Source organism: Natrix helvetica (genome assembly GCF_964273705.1).
Source record: "Natrix helvetica genome assembly, chromosome: 1".
Lineage (NCBI taxonomy): Eukaryota > Metazoa > Chordata > Lepidosauria > Squamata > Natricidae > Natrix > Natrix helvetica.
The window spans coordinates 61,367,935-61,386,535 of NC_138548.1; the positions used below are offsets into that span (position 1 = coordinate 61,367,935).

At 36.6% G+C, this 18,601-nt stretch overlaps 1 protein-coding gene across 5 annotated transcripts in view; it reads right to left on the reverse strand.

Annotated features, from left to right (window-relative positions):
• Nucleotides 1-18,601, reverse strand: part of AKAP6 (A-kinase anchoring protein 6) — a 294,028-nt gene that overhangs the window by 84,038 nt on the left and 191,389 nt on the right. For all 5 annotated transcript variants that reach the window (XM_081971195.1, XM_081971196.1, XM_081971193.1 and 2 more), the window contains one exon: nt 9,578-9,698. In XM_081971195.1, coding sequence (XP_081827321.1) covers nt 9,578-9,698 — 121 coding nt within the window. The remainder of the gene's footprint in view (nt 1-9,577; nt 9,699-18,601) is intronic.

The following is an 18,601-nucleotide window of genomic DNA, read 5'->3' on the forward strand; positions in this document are numbered from 1 at the left end:
CTCCGCTCCTTCCGTGTAAAGCTCAAGACCCACCTATTCCAAATAGCTGGCCTGGCTCAACCATAACTTCATATCGCTCCTGACGGGTTTTTAATTCTGTAATTTTATTTAAGGGATTTTAAATTGTGTTTTTTAATTGTTTTCACTCATCAGTCTACCTCCTCCATGCACATGTATATGTCTTTGTTCTTATGTATGTTTGTCTATATCTGCATTTTATTTGTTTTGATTGTACGCCGCCCCGAGTCCTTCGGGAGAGGGTTGCGGCTAACAAATAAATTATTATTATTATTATTATTATTATTATTATTATTATTATTATTATTATTATTATTATTGAGGATAATTGCCACTGGAACTTTATAGAATGTTTGTATGATCAGGTCCATATTTTTGATATACAAACAAAATCTAGTTGATGTTTAGCTGTGCAATATGTTGGTTTATTAGAATAAACAAAACATATCAAAAATATTTAATTTTGATTGTGTGTTTTAAAATCAAAAGAATGACTAAAATGCAGGTGTTCGTTGAAGATTAAAAGATAAACTCATGCAGATGTCAAACACAAACTCACACGGAGCTGTGTATGCATAATCACGAAATGGATATTAATATCGGTCTTTACCACACTACCAAATCAAAAGTTGATACATCTAAACTCTTTACTTGTTGCATTGTTTGACCGATATTGCTATCATTTTCATCTTTTTATCCTACTCTCAGTCAAAATAGCCAACTGCTCTGCAGCTTTGTGTCTGAAACAGTGGTTGTCTGACTTAGGCACTCACTATTGTAATACACACCCCAGCCTTAGAAGGCACGAGAAGAGCTATGAAAATTTCAACAGGCACTACCATCCTGGTCATAAACTGTTTCAGTTTCCTCCCTCAAAACAACAGTATTGGGCATTGCATGCCAAAACAAATAGACCGAAGGACAGTGTCTCCCCCCCCTCCCCAAACAGGTCATCACTCTGCTAAACAACTAATTCCCGCAACATTCTCTTTTGCTCTGGGATGTCAAACTATCTAGTAGGGCTGTATTATTACTATCCTTCTCATCTTTCCTATTATCTATTTTCTAGCTTCTTATGCCTATAACTTAGTTGTTTGTATCTTATAATTTATATTGATTGTTTTTATTTAGTATCCTATGACTATTCCTGTGTTGTATCTTATGATTAATGATGATTGTATTTTATGATTATGATCATGATGTATCACTTGTTGCTTGTATGTACACTGAGAGCTTATGCACCAGAGACAAATTCCTTGTGAGTCCAATCACTTGGCCAATAAAGAATTTTAATTTGAATTAATTCTAATTCTAACTAGAAACATTATTGGCTAGGCAACCTAGTAAGCAGGAAATGTCAAATGTTTACTTCTCAACATTCAATTCTTTGGCATGCTGGAAACCAGTAGATTATAACAAGAAACCCAACTGTGTATTGTCCATGTGATGAGGATCATTTTTATGTCAGACTACAATCTAATGCCATCTGATTGAAGGTTTCAAATAATTGCAGGCTTGTTTTTTAAAGTAATATTGTATTCTAATGCCCTCCAGAGGCAACAGAAGGAGAATTCTTTGGATGTGAAAACAATTAAAGATTAAGTCAAGGGGCAACAAAACATGACTGAGTTCTATGCCTTAAAAAAGAAGATATGCTCTCTGCATCTATCAGCATAACACAAGAGGGCAGAGAAGTTGATATGAATCAGTATGAGATCTGGAAAAAACCATCACATCAAACGTACGCTGAACTGTGAATTTAAGAGCATTTTTTCATACTCAGTCTGGCTATTTCTATATTGTTATTACACTTTTAATGCATACTCTTGTCTTGCAATGTACTTGTTTTATTATAGATCTTTCTCATTTATAGGCTCCATAGAGGCAAAGATCACTGCTGGCAGTAGTGATAACACAGCATGTAACCTGGCAGAGATGCTTTGCTGAGCTGGCTCAGAGGTGCAATTACTTATCAGCTCAATATCTGGAAGGAAAATTCTGTGGATTTAAGAAACTCATCACAAGAAAAGAGAAAGTGCAATGAACTGGTTGGTGTAGGAGAGTATCATGAATTAAAAAGATTGTTCATCAGATAGCACTTGTCTACAGAAATATTTATGGTATAATTCTGTAAGAAGATGACCAGGACAAACAACTTCAGTCCATACTGACCAACATTGAGAAGTGTGAGGACTGGTATGTAAATTTTGTACCAAAAAGATGCACATTTTCTACTTCAAAGCTCAATTTCTGTTGTCAAGTGAGCCCTCACGTGGTGACAGATAGCATTAATCACTTCTCCAGCAAGGCTTGAAATGAATAATCTTCCACTTGCAATAAATGCCAGCTATCAATACATGGCTATGTTTTAACAAGAGGCATTAATCATTTGAAATTGACTGCAGTTAGTTTTCATCATGCCCATCTTCATCAACAACAACATCTTGAAATACCTACACATCATTTTATTATTTAATGTATAAAATGATGTTAAAAGATTTCATCAAGAACATATCACAAATTCTGGGAATTGAATAGAATTTTGTAAACATCTTAAAATTTTCATATTTTGTAATGTGACCCATAACAAATTTTGAATTTTATTATTAGTGCTAAACGTGTTGCTGGATGTGGTTCATACATTACAGTCATCCCCTTGTTCATTCATAAGAGAGAACTAGAATGAGAAAGAACTCCAAATTTACTTTCTAAATCTGATCAATTTCAGAATATATCTGTTCTTATATTGGAAAATTCTCACATATTACTTTGTATCTAGTTAATCACCTGGTTGGTATAGGATTCCATGTAGGCAACTGGATGGAATCCTATAGGAATTGATGCTAGCTCTTTTCTCTTCAACCAGCAATGAACATGAGTGAAGCCTAAACTCTGCAGGAAAATGTAATACAATTTACTGCCTGGTAAGTGTGCACAAGATTAGCCAATATAATCAACTTTCCTCTCAGATACCAGACGTGGAAGATCAATGAAATATTCTTGCATCAAATATTATCTCTCTGTGTAATACATGTTGCTTTATATTATTCTGTATTTAGTTTTACATTAGAGGTACTCTTTTTCCCTAGTTCATGCATTCAAAACTCATACATGAGGCCAGAATAAAAAATAAATTTATTTTCACATACTACCATCTAATGTTTAAAATAATCTAAGACATCATAGATCCCTACATGGAAAGGAAGATGCCACATGTTCAGGCTGGCATTGAAAAAAAGCAAAGGAACAAGAGACATCATTATTTGTGTACACTGGATAATTGAGAAATCCAAAGAATACCTTCCATAATTCAATATGTGCTTCACTGATCATAGAAAAGCCTTTGACTGAGTTGCCAGTCTGGGCAATGTGTTTTTAAAAAAGGAAATCCCAGATCATCCTAAACCTATATGTAGATGAGGAATCCATAATCCAGACAGAGCTTGATGAAAGCAACATCTTCTGGGGCTGCAAAAGAGTGAGGTAAGGCTCTATTCCAGTGATGGCGAACCATTTATCCACTGAGCGCCTAAACTCCTCAAACTGAAAGGTGTGCATGCGTACGAATGCATGGACATACATGCATGTGCAGCATAGACTTGAAGACCAGCTGGCCAGTGGGAGGCGGTGCATCCCAACACTGGCAGTGCAGCAAGAGGTAAGATCTTTTTCTTTCGTGAGCTTCTGTTCTGTCATTTCATGAACAGAAGTTCATGAAAGAAATGCCATAGAGAACTGACCTGGGGTGACAGCTCATGTGCCAGCAGAGAGAGCTCTATGTGCCATAGTATGTCATAGGTTTGCCATCACAGCTCTATTCCCTTCCCTTATTATTTAACCTACCATATTTTTCAGAGTATAAGACACACCTTTTTCCCTCAAAAAAGAGGCTGAAAATCTGAGTGCGTCTTATACACTGAATACAACATTTTTTTGCCTCCTGAAACGCTGCCCCCTTCACCAAAATGGCCATGCATGACCTATAGGAGGCTTATAGAGTGCTCCTGGGGGGCTGGGGAGGGCAGAAATGAGCAAAACACGGGCTGTGTTTTGCTCAATTTTGGGGGCCCCATCCCCCAGGAGCACTTTATAAGCCTCCTAAAGGCTATGCATGCCCTTTTTTGACAAAAACCGGGGCTGTTTTCATGAAAACAGGCCGTTTTTTGCTTGCCCCCCCCCCAGGAGGACTCTACAAGTCTCCTAGAGGCTATTCATACCCTTTAAAAAAAACAGGTCTGTTTTCACGAAAACAGGCCATTTGGGGGAGGTCTGCAAAACCCTTTTAAAAAAATTTCCTCTTCAAAATCTTGGTGCGTCTTATAGTCTAAAAAATATGATAATATTTTTAAAACTGAAGGGAAGAAACAGGAATAACTTGTTCTATACTGATGGCATCCCATTGATAACTGAGAATGCAAACTATCTACAGGGCTGAGTACAGTGAAAAAAATGGGAATAGGATTAAACATAAAGAAGACCAAGCTAATGACTACAAAAATAACCAGACTCAAATTACCATACTTTGAACACTTTATGAGAAGACCTACTGTACATCTCTTAAGAGGCCTGGAAGATGGAAGAAGAGAAAATGGAAGAAAAGAGAAAGGATCTCCAACAGCAAGGTGAATGGACAAACCTTAAATGGTGATAGGTGCACTGTTGAAAGCCCTGAAGAACCAAGGTAGGAACATATCATCTTGGAGAAAATCTATCCATGCAATCAGTAAAAAAAAAAAAAGACTTATTAGTTGATCATCGTCATTATTGAATTGTTGCGTCTGTCATCTGCATCTCCATAACTGTCTGGTTTGGCTCTACAACCAAACAAGACAGACACAGACTCAAATGGATAATTAGATCTGCAGAAAAAAGAATTGCTACCAATCTGCCTTCCATTGAGGACCTGTATACTACACAAGTCAAAAACAGGGCTGTGAAAATATCTGCAGACCCCTCACATCCTGGACATACATTGTTTCAACTTCTGCCCTCAAAACAACACTATAGGGCACTGCACACCAGAACAACTAGACACAAGAACAGTTTTTCCCAATGCCATCATTCTGCTTAACAACTAATTCCCACAATACTGTCAAATAATGTACTAAGACTGTATTACTATTATTCTTCTCTTCCTTCCTAGTGTCTATCTCTTCCCACTTACTATAACCATGTTGCTTGTGTCTTTCAATTTCTATATTTTATTTGTTTGTTAGTACAATTTGAAAGCTTATTAGTAATTTTGAGTATCACTAAGGGTTGTAATTTTTTATTCTTGATGAATGAATTTTATTCTCCTTATGTACACTGAGAGCATATGCACCAAAGACAAATTCCTTGTGTGTCAATCACACTTGGCCAATAAAGAATTCTATTCTATTCTATTCTATTCTATTAATTATTTGCTTTATATTAAATAATTTTCTATTTATCCCATTAAAAATATTTGGAGACTTTTCAAAGGTGCCATAACCACTACGTTTGGTATCCAAACTCTATAGTCTCTGTTTTATATTTTATTTTGATTTGACTTCAATTATATGCTTTATTTTAGTTTTTATGATGTCTCTAATGTTAAGACAGTAACCAAATCATCATAGCTTAATTCTTTGAAAGAAAAATATCCAAGTTTTCTATTAGGACCATGCAACAATCCAACTTCAAAAGGAAAAATAATGATTTAGAGCATTTGCAGTGCACAAATAGCACCTGCGGCCCTTCCTTAAAGCAAATACATCTTGTTTAAAGAGTTGCTAACAGGTGCTATATGAGTACCCTGCATGCTCTAAATTACCTTTTTGTCTTCTAATCATGATGGCTGTGTAGTCCCACTGTTTATAGTACTTCGCAGTGCAATTCAAACTTATTCCTGGAGTAAAGACTGTTATGACTAAAACTGCATGCAGCATTTCTCTGCTATCACTGAATATTCATATCAGCTTCCTTCCAGATGTAACATCATATTCCCAAATCAAATCTTACATTGCTATTTTTAACCCAAAATAATCTAATCACTCAATATCTGATTATTTTAAGTGTTTGCTGGTATTTGAATATTCTTTAAGTATCTCTGGCATATTTTCTATGAATCTGAGATGGTTTTCATTTCATGTACATTTGATGTCTCCATTTTACAGTCAAAGAGTACCCTTTTTAAATTTTCTAGAGTTATTTTACAGACATAATACAGTATTTGTTTTAAAAAAGAACTTTAGCTTCATTATATTTGAGCAATTTATTTTTATCATTTATCATATGCAGTACCTAAATGTCAATATTACAGAGACACAAGAATATTAAGTAATGATCCCAAAAGAATTTGTGGATCAAAAGGAACTGAATAGGAACCTGGCCTGTTCTAACACAAGTAATAGCAATAGCACTTAGACTTATATACAGCTTCACAGTGCTTTACAACCCTCTCTAAGTGGTTTACAGAGTCAGAATATTGCCCCCAACAATCTGGGTCCTCATTTTACCGACCTCTGAAGGTTGAGTCAATCTTGAGCTGCTCAGAATCTAACTCCTGGAGTGAGCAGTGAGTTAGCTTGTAATGCTGTATTCTAACCACTATGCCAACACAGCTCTTAAGTAATATATGTGTGTGCCTCAGGGCAATTCCAAGATGGCCTATGAAAGGAACATTATGGTTGGTGTCCCCACCCCACCCCTTTTTTTTTGTTCCTTCAAGTCAGTGTTAGTTATCTGTAGTTATCTTGGCAAGATATTCAGAAGTAGTTTGGCATTGGCTTCTTCCTAGGGCTGAGAGAGCCCAAGATCACTGAGCTGGCTTTATCCCCATAACAATACTAGAATTCCTGGTTTCTCTCCTCTACCACTACACCAAACTGACTCTCCATTACAAGTGATGCTATGCACAATTAGTTTTTGAACATTTAGAAATCATTCATGGGGCTAAACGTCATCTTGGGAGTTCTAAATAAGGACTCCCAATGTTGGTAGTTATGTGGGTATACTACATCATTTGATTCTGTTTCACCTTGATCCTTAGAATATTTTCTTAACATATAAAACTTGAGAAGTACAATCATCAGTATTAAAAAGTACAAAATGTAAGTCTACCATGAACATGTATATAGGAGTATCTATAGAAATTCGTATATAGTTTATATTCTTAATGTCTTATTTTAGGTATACATTCAACTGAACTAAGATGGCTGAAACTCTTTGGGTTATGGCATATGAATACTGTTTCCTAGTGTTTTCTTTCTCAGCCAATTATATTCCTGGGCAAGAGAGGCATTGTGTCATTTGCACAATGACATCATGATGTGCACAATATCATTTTGACATCAAAGTGGCTTCTACCATGCATTTGCCCAGAGAGGTGCATACAACAGCATTCACTTCACATATCAAACAACCATAGATAGTGCTGGCCATTAATGTACTCTACTATTGTAATATTGTATCTCAAAAAAGCTAAGAAAGTTAAGATTGTTACACTCAAAGAAGCTTGAAGAAACTTTTAAAAATAACCAGAAATAGAATTGGGAAAAAAATGTTTTCTTCAATTCAATTTTGTCCAACTTCCTGGACAACTTCCTGTAACTTTCTTGGCAAGGTTTTTGAGAAATGATTTGCCATTGCCTCCTTCTTAAGGCTGAAAGAAAGCAACTAGCCCTGTGATGGCGAAACTGTGGAACGTGTGGCAGAGATGGCATGCAGAGCTCCATGCCATCACGCCAGCTCAGCCAGCTGTTCGTCGGGTTTCCAATGTGTGCATGTGCACCGGCCAACTGTTTCTCAGGTTTCCAACACACGCTTGCATGCCGGCCAGCTGGTCATCGGGTTTCCAAGGCACACATGTGTGCTGGCCAGTTGGTCATCGAGTTTCTGCTGCTCTGGCATTTGCATGCACACATTCACACATGCGCCTTCCATTTGGGCACTCTGTGCCTAAAAGGTTCGCCATCACTGAGCTAGCCTATGGTCACCTAGGTGTCTTTGCGCCTAAGGCAGGACTAGAACTCATGATCTCCCTGTTTTCAACATGATGCCTTAAACACTGTACCAAACTGGCTACATCTGGTATACAAATTGGTTAAATTACTAAGCACTTTCATTTTAAAAAGGCAAATATTAAAAAATACTCAGCATTTTTTATATACTTAAAGGCAGCTCTAAAAAAAACTAGTACACTAGATTACCTATTTATTTATTTAAATATAAACAATTTTCTTCCATTCAAACATTTTGTGCAAAATATTTCAATATAACCATATAGAAAAAATGCAAAAAAAAATTAAAGCATACTTGACAAATAAAAAAGCAATGCCTTGTTTTAACCTTGAATCTGTAATTTCTTCTGGAAGAAATTTTAAAAGCGAATCAGTGGTTGTTATGCTACATCGTTATTGATTTGGTGGCTAGTTGTTGTTGTTGTTGTTGTTGTTATTATTAATGTTTCATAGTCTGCTCTTTTGAGATATGCCATATGCTCAATGCAAATCAAAGATGACCATTGTCAAAATTAGTGTAATAAAAGTTGCCTAAATGAGAACAATTTAGTTCCATATGAAGCCTCCTCTGGTGATAAAATCTAAATTTCTGACTTTCTGCTTCCATTTCACATTTAACCAGTGGTGGGTTCCGGATCTCGTTGCAGCCGGTATGGTGCAACGGGACCTGGCATCCACCACATGAACTCACACAGCATGCATACACACACGGGCAGCACGTGTGCATGCCCTTACCTCCTGTGACTCTCCGCGATGCCTCCGCGACACTCCAACTGCTCGGCGGAGCGTTGCGCAGGCACCGTATGCTTCATGCATATGCGTGGAAGCGCCGAAGAGCTCAAATACAGGTAAGTAGGGCGGGTGCCTGCCGGGAGCAACGCAACGGTACCTGATGCTCCGGGCAGGCACCGGTACGCCTGTACCGGGGCATACCGTCTGCAACCCACCACAGCATTGAACAATCTAAAATGAAAGTTAAAGTAAATGAAAGGAAGGAAGGATAGTTCCTTCCTGTCTAGTAGCAATGGTAAGGAAAGGATTGCTTTCCCTGTCTTTCTCTCTGCATTAAATAAAAATATTCATAATCAATGCACACATTTATAGATTGTGTTTTTCATTCATAACAATTGTGCATTCTTAAAAAGAGAGCATCTGCTTTCAAAATAACTAATATAAGAATTGCATATCCTGACACAATAGATTCACTAAAAAGAATGAAATTCTGAAAATACTTCCTATCAAAGCACATTTTCTAAATGCTACAATCGTTTTTTTCTTCATGTTGTTTCAGTCTATTTAAGAATGCAGTTTCATCCATTTCAATTCATCCAATGACAAATATTCCTCCTATAGGATTGTACCAAATGGAATGTGATGTAGGGAACTTTCTTACAATTATGATGTTGGCGCAGGCTTGTCAGCACAGAGGGAATGGAAACGAGGTTGGGGACAGGGGAGGGAATTCTAATAGACACCATGATATATACAATGAACACAGAGCTATCCTGTGAGAGAAAGACATGTCAAACTCATCAGATCTTCTATAGCTAGGTAAAGGCAGCAACAAAAGATTTAACCTTGTAAAGATGCAGCTGCTGCTCCTCTGACATCATCAGGTCATGGCTGTCGATCACTATGGATTCCATGTCAATCAGCCAATCCCAGAGCTCCTGGTATTCTGAATCAAAGTCCAAAAGGCTGCATATAAAGAAAAAACACATTATGCATAATAGATTAGCACTGTTCAAATCTTATATTAGAATAAGGCTTTCTAGAAATGCATGTTCTCTTTTGCAGAAAGATTCTTTATTTTAACAGGAGATATGAAAATGCAACACAAATATAAGCCATGACCTGTGTCTCAGCAAATTATGCTAGGTTCTGTCAACAAAAGCAGACAGATTTCATTCGCTTCAAAAAATGGGAATTATAAATACAGCATCTTCATGGTTTTTAAAGTGCCGACATATTCAGCAAACTTCTCTGTGTGATAATCATGATGAGCAGTTATTTGCACCAGAACTATTTTCAGACAAAAATGACTCAATCCATTTAGCCATCCTTTTGCTGTCCATCTGCCTATCTCTGCAGGTATATTTTCATGCATGAATAGCTAGCATTTCAACACAACACTTTAAGATAGGCTTGAGTGAAGATGGTAAGCCAGTGAGAACCAAGGCCAGATACAGTATTAGACAGGTGTTCCCTACAGACATGTTAGAAACAAAGGTAAGGACAGGAAGTCAAAACAATGAATCCTTGAATAGCCAGCAATCATTAAAATTCAAAGAAGGATCACAACGGTTTCCAACAAAATAAATCATTAGAATAAGGAGCTTAAAAGGATTAACATTATTTTCTATTGAAAGCCTAGTGAATAAGTAAAACATCACAATACAAAAAAGGGGGAAGGAAAGGAAAGGAAAGGAAAGGAAAGGAAAGGAAAGGAGGAAGGGGAAGGAGAAGGAGAAGGAAAGGAGGAGGAGGAGGAGAACACAGGCAAGGACAAGGACAAGAAAGAGGATCAGTATATAGAATATGTGAATTTTTAAAGGCCAGCTGAAGGTTCCCGAGAAAAGATGTAGCTGCTTTTAAAAGTTTTGTACAAGTGGTATATTCATGCTCCAACATATTCTAAAGCATCTTAGGGAAATAAATCCAAAGTACTGTACAACTCTACCATAAATACTGTTTGTATACTGTATAAAAACTCATTCACTTGGTATATTTGAATTTCATGTGTAATGTCTACTATATTGTTTGTAGACCAGAAGAGAATGAACCCAATCTGTAAATGGTGCAGCAAAAAGATCCTGAACATAAATATTTGGCAGGTATGGACTTTGAATTAAATTAAGCAAAAACCAAAATCAGCAGCCACAAAACACTACACTTTGATTACACTTTAAAATTACATTTTTAATAACAGGGTAATTATTATCTCTCTGCTCCTACCACATGAAACTTTATTTTTGAACTTCCTGATAATATACAGGCAAACCTATCAATGTATTTCCCCTTATGTGGGAATGTAAGAAAATCCTTGCTGCATCAGACTGTATTTCTCTCTGCTTCCATCATGGTGCGACAAACTTTCTCAAGCAGGATATGACAGCAAAACTCCTTTCAACTCCACAGTACTGGACACTGTCCATGCTTCACACCTGCCAGGGCAATAAATCTTGGCTGTCCAGACACTTTCACCACATACTCAAGAGCAGAATCTTACAGAAGCACCATGGGTAGATTAGGTATTTTTGGTAAACAAGAACTCTCATATATACAATATGGGTAGATTTTGTTGTAAACAAGATATCTCATACATATGTTCTGTTCCTGTCTATGGCGTGAAAGTGTCTGAACAGCTAAGATTTATTGCCCTGGCAGGTGTGAAATCTAATACAGCACAAACACACACACGCATATGCATATGCGCGCGCGCGCATACACACACACACACAATTTGTAAACCGAAGAACAGAGAAATCAAGATAGATGCAAATACAGTTCCAGATATATAGCACCCGGAGTTTGTTTGTTTGTTTAAAAGACTTGTATGTACATTTTATGTACCATGGCCCGGATTGCTCATAACCCAAAACAAAAATACGCAGCACCTCAAATATAACACACTCCCATATTCAACTCTACTGTGCTCAAGCCTATTTAAATCCTACAATTTCTCCATCCTTTTCAAGCTACTGTCACAAAAATTGGCTATTTGTTTTTTAGCTATTGAACACCACTGGATGTATCTATGATTATTGTACCGCAATCCTTAATGTAGAAATGACATATTAAAATCTGGGCCTTAGAGAATGTTGCATATAAAAATGTACTTATTAGGGATAAAATGTACAAAGTGCCTACACAGAAAAAGAGTTATTAAATGCAGATATAATGATTATTATGCATTAAAATATCAACAGGCTTATGAAGTTATACAGAAGGTTGTATATATGTGAAACTGATACAGGCTGAATATAAACTGATTTGGCCTTCATATCTCAAACTTTTATCTGATTAGAGTGTTGTGGGAAAGTGCCCATCATCTTTCTTATATTTGCTGAAATTAACTTTGGTTCATGACAAATATCTGACATGCTGAGTTTCTGTTCCACCAATATCATGAATTCAAAGAAGATATTGTGTGCATTTTATCACAAACATCAGCTCTTGGTGAGAATTAGATCTAGGATAATTACCCATTGCATTTTTGAGTTGATGAAATTATTGGCAAAATAAACCAAGCATGTATTAAATCTTCCAGTCTTAGAGTCTGATATCACAGTTCTTGAAATTTTCCCATTGCTATTATGTAAGCCAGCTCTGAAAACTTAATAAGACGATATTAGAAAACAACACACAAGATTTCTGCAAAACGTTGCCACAATGTAACTTCAATATGGCTTTAAATCTTATTGGTTGGGTGATGATTCTCAGGGTAATCGTTTTATCTAATAAAGCTGTAAAGTATGATCATTATTTTATTTGATATGTAGATTAAATGTAAATATTTAAAGCAAGTGGCATATTTATTTCTTGAATTTATTATTCCTTAAATTCAATGAAACCATTATTTTTATTTATTGAGGACATGGGACTGACTTTTTAAAAATAATTTTATGGAGCCACAGTAGCATAAAGTTTGAAATGTATGGTTTCAATCATGTTCCTATACTCAATACCTGGTATCATTGTCATCTGATACTTTATTATATGCTGCAAAATATTTAATTTTATGCCTATTTTTTAAGTATTTAAGATTATCCTCATCACACTTCTATCAGTTCTTGTAATAGCAAACCAATTCAGAAACCTGTAATCAAGGAAACATAGGAGTGCAGTAATGGTATTTTATTTTCTTCACTACTGGTTCGGTAGCGGGAGCATGCGTTTCTGGGCATGTGCAGTCCTTGATGACCTCTGGGGGGTGGAGCCTCGCGCCACCGCCACTAACAGTTCGCCCGAACCAGTGTGAACTGGCAGCATACTACCTCTGCAGTGTGCAAGGCCAAAAGTGTGTGCAACAGCACGACAGCCCACATCCATAATGAAATGCACACGTGACAAACACCTGTGTCCTGCCCCCTGCACATGCAACACCCCCACACTCCCCACACATATGCACGTGGTGCCCCCTGCCCCATTTTGCTCCTAGCAGACTCCCCGCCGTACTCTCCCACTCTGCGCATGTGTGCATGACCCCAACCCCTGCACATGCACGTGCATCTCCTGCAAGTGCCCCCCCCTGTGAATGTGTGGCAGACCTGAAAATCAGCTGGCTGGTAGAGGGTGCGCATGCGTGCATGGTGGAGCTGAGCTGGGGTGATGGCTTGCATGCCCACAGATAGGGCTCTGTGTGTCACCTGTGGCACACGTGCCTTAGGCTTGCCATCATGGGTCTAAACTATACATTATTATCATGCCTATTGCAGCCCTCACTCTCCATGAAAAAAATGCAACATGTCACTCCTAGGTTCCAAAAGTGTCCTATCTCTGTGCTAATGTCTTCAGTCCTGACGATACATTGCCAATTAGTATAAATAGGAATGCAAAACCCACAAGCTTCTATATGACAACTCCCAGAACCCATTACTTGGAGCAGAGTTCAGCAATGTATGGAATACCATCTTTGATGTAGACAATGCTGAGCAGGGCAGATTGGATTTTCTGATTCCATACAGGTCAACTTCCCTATGTTGTTACAATAACTGCAACATGAGCAGCCTAGTATGCTATAGAATATGAATAAAAGTTTGTTTAATTTCTTTGTCTATATTGCAAAATCAAGTCGTAAGGAATATATTTTAACTTCATGGATATGTAATTATAAGTGCAGTATTGCACACCTAATCCTTTGAATGCAAACCTATTTTCTAAGGTGTGGGCATTAATTCGTAATATAAAATGAAAATGCATGAGTCTTTCTCATGAGAAAATAATATTGTGAGTACCACTTAATAAACAAAACATGGAATTGCGTTTACCAGTCAATTGTTCAAGTTTAATATTTTATCTAATTCTGATATTTGGGAGTTTTTTCCAAAGCCCTTTTCTTCTGACAAGACAAGCCTATCCTTCAATACTGTTCATACATTAGCTACTAGTTACTATTACCTATTATGAGAATCTACTCTCACAATATCTCTTCCACCAGGTTCCCCATTGCAAGTCCTGATTCTCCTACCTCATTCCTACAAAAGGCTGGAAAGAGTCTTCCCTCCCCTTCTCTTCTGGCACTACATGTATGACTGGGGAAATATTCCAGTGGGCAGGAGGCATGAAAGAGGTAGGGTGCTTTTTCCATCCCACAAGATGACATTTAATTGAGGGAACCTGGAGCACACTGACTTTGCTTGAATGTACAGAGAATGCAGAAATTATTGGAGACCGACAGTCATGATCAGTCTCATTGAAGGGCTTGATATACGTTCAGTTGTACCTAATTGGTAGCTTGAACAGCAGTGATGACAGATGGGTGGGTATAACAAGAAGGCTCGTGACTGCTCACATTGCTGTGTTTTGGACTAGGTAGTAGCTGCCTTAAATAAAATATACAAGGCAAAATATGTTTTCTTGAAGCTTGCAAAATCAGAAGCATCAATTTGAACAGCAAAGGGGCAAGATGGCTCTCTGTTCAAACAGAATTTGAGGCTTGAGGAGTCGTTCTTAGCATTCTTCCAGGGAACAAGGCCAATTAATCAGCAATACAGAACCTCCATTCAAACATACATGCACATCACTCATTAGAGTCTGCTCATCTATTGGTCTGTTTTTTAAAATAAACCATTCTCACCTAAATCTCAGTTCTCTGCTATTGGATCTTCATTACCATGACTATGCATGATTAAAATTCAGAGTCTGAGAGCCTATCAGTGGGTGCAGGCAAGGAATCTTAAGGAGATTGCTACCCTGTCTCAGTTAGAGTGGCTTCATTGGAATCACCTACTCCAACATTATTGCCCCGAGATACCTCAACCTCCACTTCCTTCACATCTAAAGACAAGCCCAGCAGGGGCATGATAACCAAGCCATCTGCCTTTATATGCTGCTGGCATAGACATTTATTTAATAATTGTTATTATCCATTCCAATAATTGCTTACAAAAATATTCTGAGAATTGCTTGGATAAATGCTAATGAAAGAAGCTTCATGGATGTATTAATTTTCCAGATGTATACAAATAAACATTAATGAATTGTAAATTTTGCCTGGAAGTCAGTTTCATGTAGTGGTTAAGGCACCAAGCCTTACTGTGAGACTATAAGCTCCAGGCCCATCATAGGCATGGATGATCTCTCAGATCCAGAATGAAAAAGCTCTCTCTCCCCCACCTCTGAATTTCTTGCATCAACCCATCACATTTCCTCCACATATTTCTCATACTATGCAATTCTACCTAAAACTGCTTTGAATATATTAAAATACATTTTTCAAATTCCAAAGTATTCAAGCAGAGAATGAGTTTCCTTTCTAGGATCAAATCCTAAAATCAGACTCAAGTCCATATTGATGTGCTGTAGCTGTTCATCATAGTAGCACATGGATGAACAGAAATTATCACTGGACTGATTTCCATCGATTTCCTAATCAGTATTTCTGGCAGAGTGCAGACTCCACAAACTGGTAGGATCAGCTGCAACAAATTCATTTATGTCCTTTGTAGTAGAGTATTATCAACTAATATGACTCTTCTATTTTCCTTCTTGCATCCTTTCTGATCTTTAGGAATTCAACTTCTTGGCTCTGCTGTTCAGAATTAGAACTCACAATTTCCTTGTTTCTGGCCTGATGTTTTAACTACTACCGAAAACTGACTACCCTAATAGTCAGTTTGTAGTCAGTAATTAATATTCTTTTTATCTATTTACAGCTACATATATCCTCTTTTAGTTTTCTTTTGATTTGATTGTGTTCTCCTCCTTTCTGAGTGGACTAACAAATTACCACTATGCTAAATAATGCTTAAAACTGTTAAAGATGCACCTCTGCATCACTCTGATTGTATGTATCTGGTTACTGACTTTAAAAAATAATCACCAAAAATCATATGGCAATATGATCTTATATTTCTTTGAAACTGTACATTATTGTAGCATGTGGCTTTTATTAGCTATGTACAGACAAATAACGAAACATTCATTACCTCTCAAACCCTTCCTAGGGTTTTTTTTGTTGTTCGTTTGGGTTTTATTTTTTTGCAGTTATAACATGAAATCAGCGCAAGAATTATAATGGTGCCTTGGTGCATCATGTTGAACTGCCATCATTAGCAATAGTTTGAGTAAAAATACTACTAGAGCAGTCCATGAATGGAGTTCCATGGTGAAATCTAATCTAATCTAATCTAATCTAATTTAATCTAATCTATGTTCTTTTGTGCCATCATCCAAGACTGAGAGAACTCTGACCTCAGAATGAAATCTGATTTTTCACCTCTTTGTTGATTTCCAGAACTGGATAGTTCTAAGTATATAAAACCCTATTTTAAACACAATGGCACCCACAGAGAGACCCAGCACATAATTCAAGGTAAGCGATGTTATGCAAACAGTAGAAAAAGAGTAAGAAATAGTAAATCAAATTAAAGACACAAGCTAAGAAAAAGAAAAGTAAATCTGAATTTAGTTCATGCCAGCAGCATTTACTGTATCTCTCCATATGTTTCTGTCTTTGCAAAGCATTCCTGCTTCTACCACATCAATACACCACTTCATACCTCACGTTTTGTTTTTTTATGCTTCTCATTCAGCACTTATTCATTCTTGATCTGATCTCTTCTTTTAACCAGTCACGCATCTTAAGCAACCCATTCCCATTACATCCAATTTACCTTTATGGTTCTGCTAACCACTTTCATACACCCAAATAGGCAGAAACAAGTTCTTGAACATAGCCATTTTAGCTTTTGGTCACAAATATTAATTCCACACAACAGACTACATTTTTTTTTACCCATTATCTTTCCACTGGCATTTATACACTTCAAATTTCTCCATCTTTCCCCCCAGTCTTAGTGAACATTTTATCAAGATTCATAAATTCATCTACTGGCTCTAATTTCTTACTGTGCAATCATTCATTCTATTTTATTTGGTCTTTATTTGATACACAAATGTTCAGATTCATGATCCTTATTGCATCTAATATTTACTGCAAATTAATTTGATCTTAGCCAGTAACAGATCATCTGCATATAAAAATGCAGACGTATTGCTACATATGTAACATATTGCTCTTATTACAAACATTCCTTATACATTTATCAATAAATACATTAAAAACCAAGGATATATTGTTTTATTGTCTGCTTTTACTTGTTGAATCATTCAGCAAACATTCCATTTATTCTCATGCCACTTTTATTCCCATCATATATCAATCTTACTGCATCAGCAACCTCTCTTTGATTTCAGATATGTGCAAAACAACCTATTATTCAAGCCTACTAACTTTATCATAAATTTGTCTAAATTAGCATAGATTAAATTTTCTTTCTCTTATTCACTCATTTTATCATGACTTTGTGGAGAGAAAAAATCTTGTTTGTACAGTCCTATTTATATAATAACACACTGTACTTCCCAAAGTTGGCTCTCTGCTACCTATTCTATACTTTCAAACTACTGAAGCATGTTGAACGAACTAATCTCCCTAAAGATTTTTACATCCATTCTTGCTACTTTTTTCCCTTTGTGTAGGGAAACAATAATAGCATTTTTCAATCTTTGGGTTTTTGGAGTTTTTCAAGTTGCACAGCCATTCCATGCAAATTTACCCTTATTCACATCAAACTACTATAAGTGAAAGGTACATGCATACTCTGACAATCAAAGTATCATTCTATAATAATATTAGCAATACTTGCTGCTGCAAGAAGATTACACAGACTGACTATAAACAATGGCATGACAAAGTAGCAACAATGGTCTGTTGGAGTATCTGCAAGAAATATTATTTGCTTGCAAACAAAAGAACTGGTGGGACTACAAAATAGAAAAAGTAATAGAAAATGAAGAAGTGAAAGGTGTCTGGGCCTGTAGAATTCAAACAGACAAGCAGCTGCCACATAACATTTCAGATTTAATAATAGTCGATAAGAAAGATAAAAAAAATCTGGATAGCGGGTGTGACAGTACCTGGAGACAGTGGAATAGAAGAGAAAGAACTGGAGAAAATCACAAAATAAAAAGATCTGCAAATTGAACAATTATTGAACAATTATTGCAAAAGAAAGCAAAAACATTGTCAATAGTAAGAGGGGCCATAGGTGCAATCCCAAAACTTTGACAAAATAATAATAATAATAATAATAATAATAATAATAATAATAATAATAATAATAATAATAATAATAAAATTTATTTCTTAGCCGCACCCTCTCCCGAAGGACTCGGGGCGGCGTACAATAAAAAACACATAAAATACAATATGGACAATACACACACAAAATAAACGAATACGTGTACATGGAGGAGGTAGGCAGATGAATAAAGACAATTAAAAACACAATTTAAAATCCCCTAATAAAATTCCAAAAACCACAAAATTAAAAAACCCGTCAGGAGCAGTGTGAACGAACTATGGTTGAGCCAGG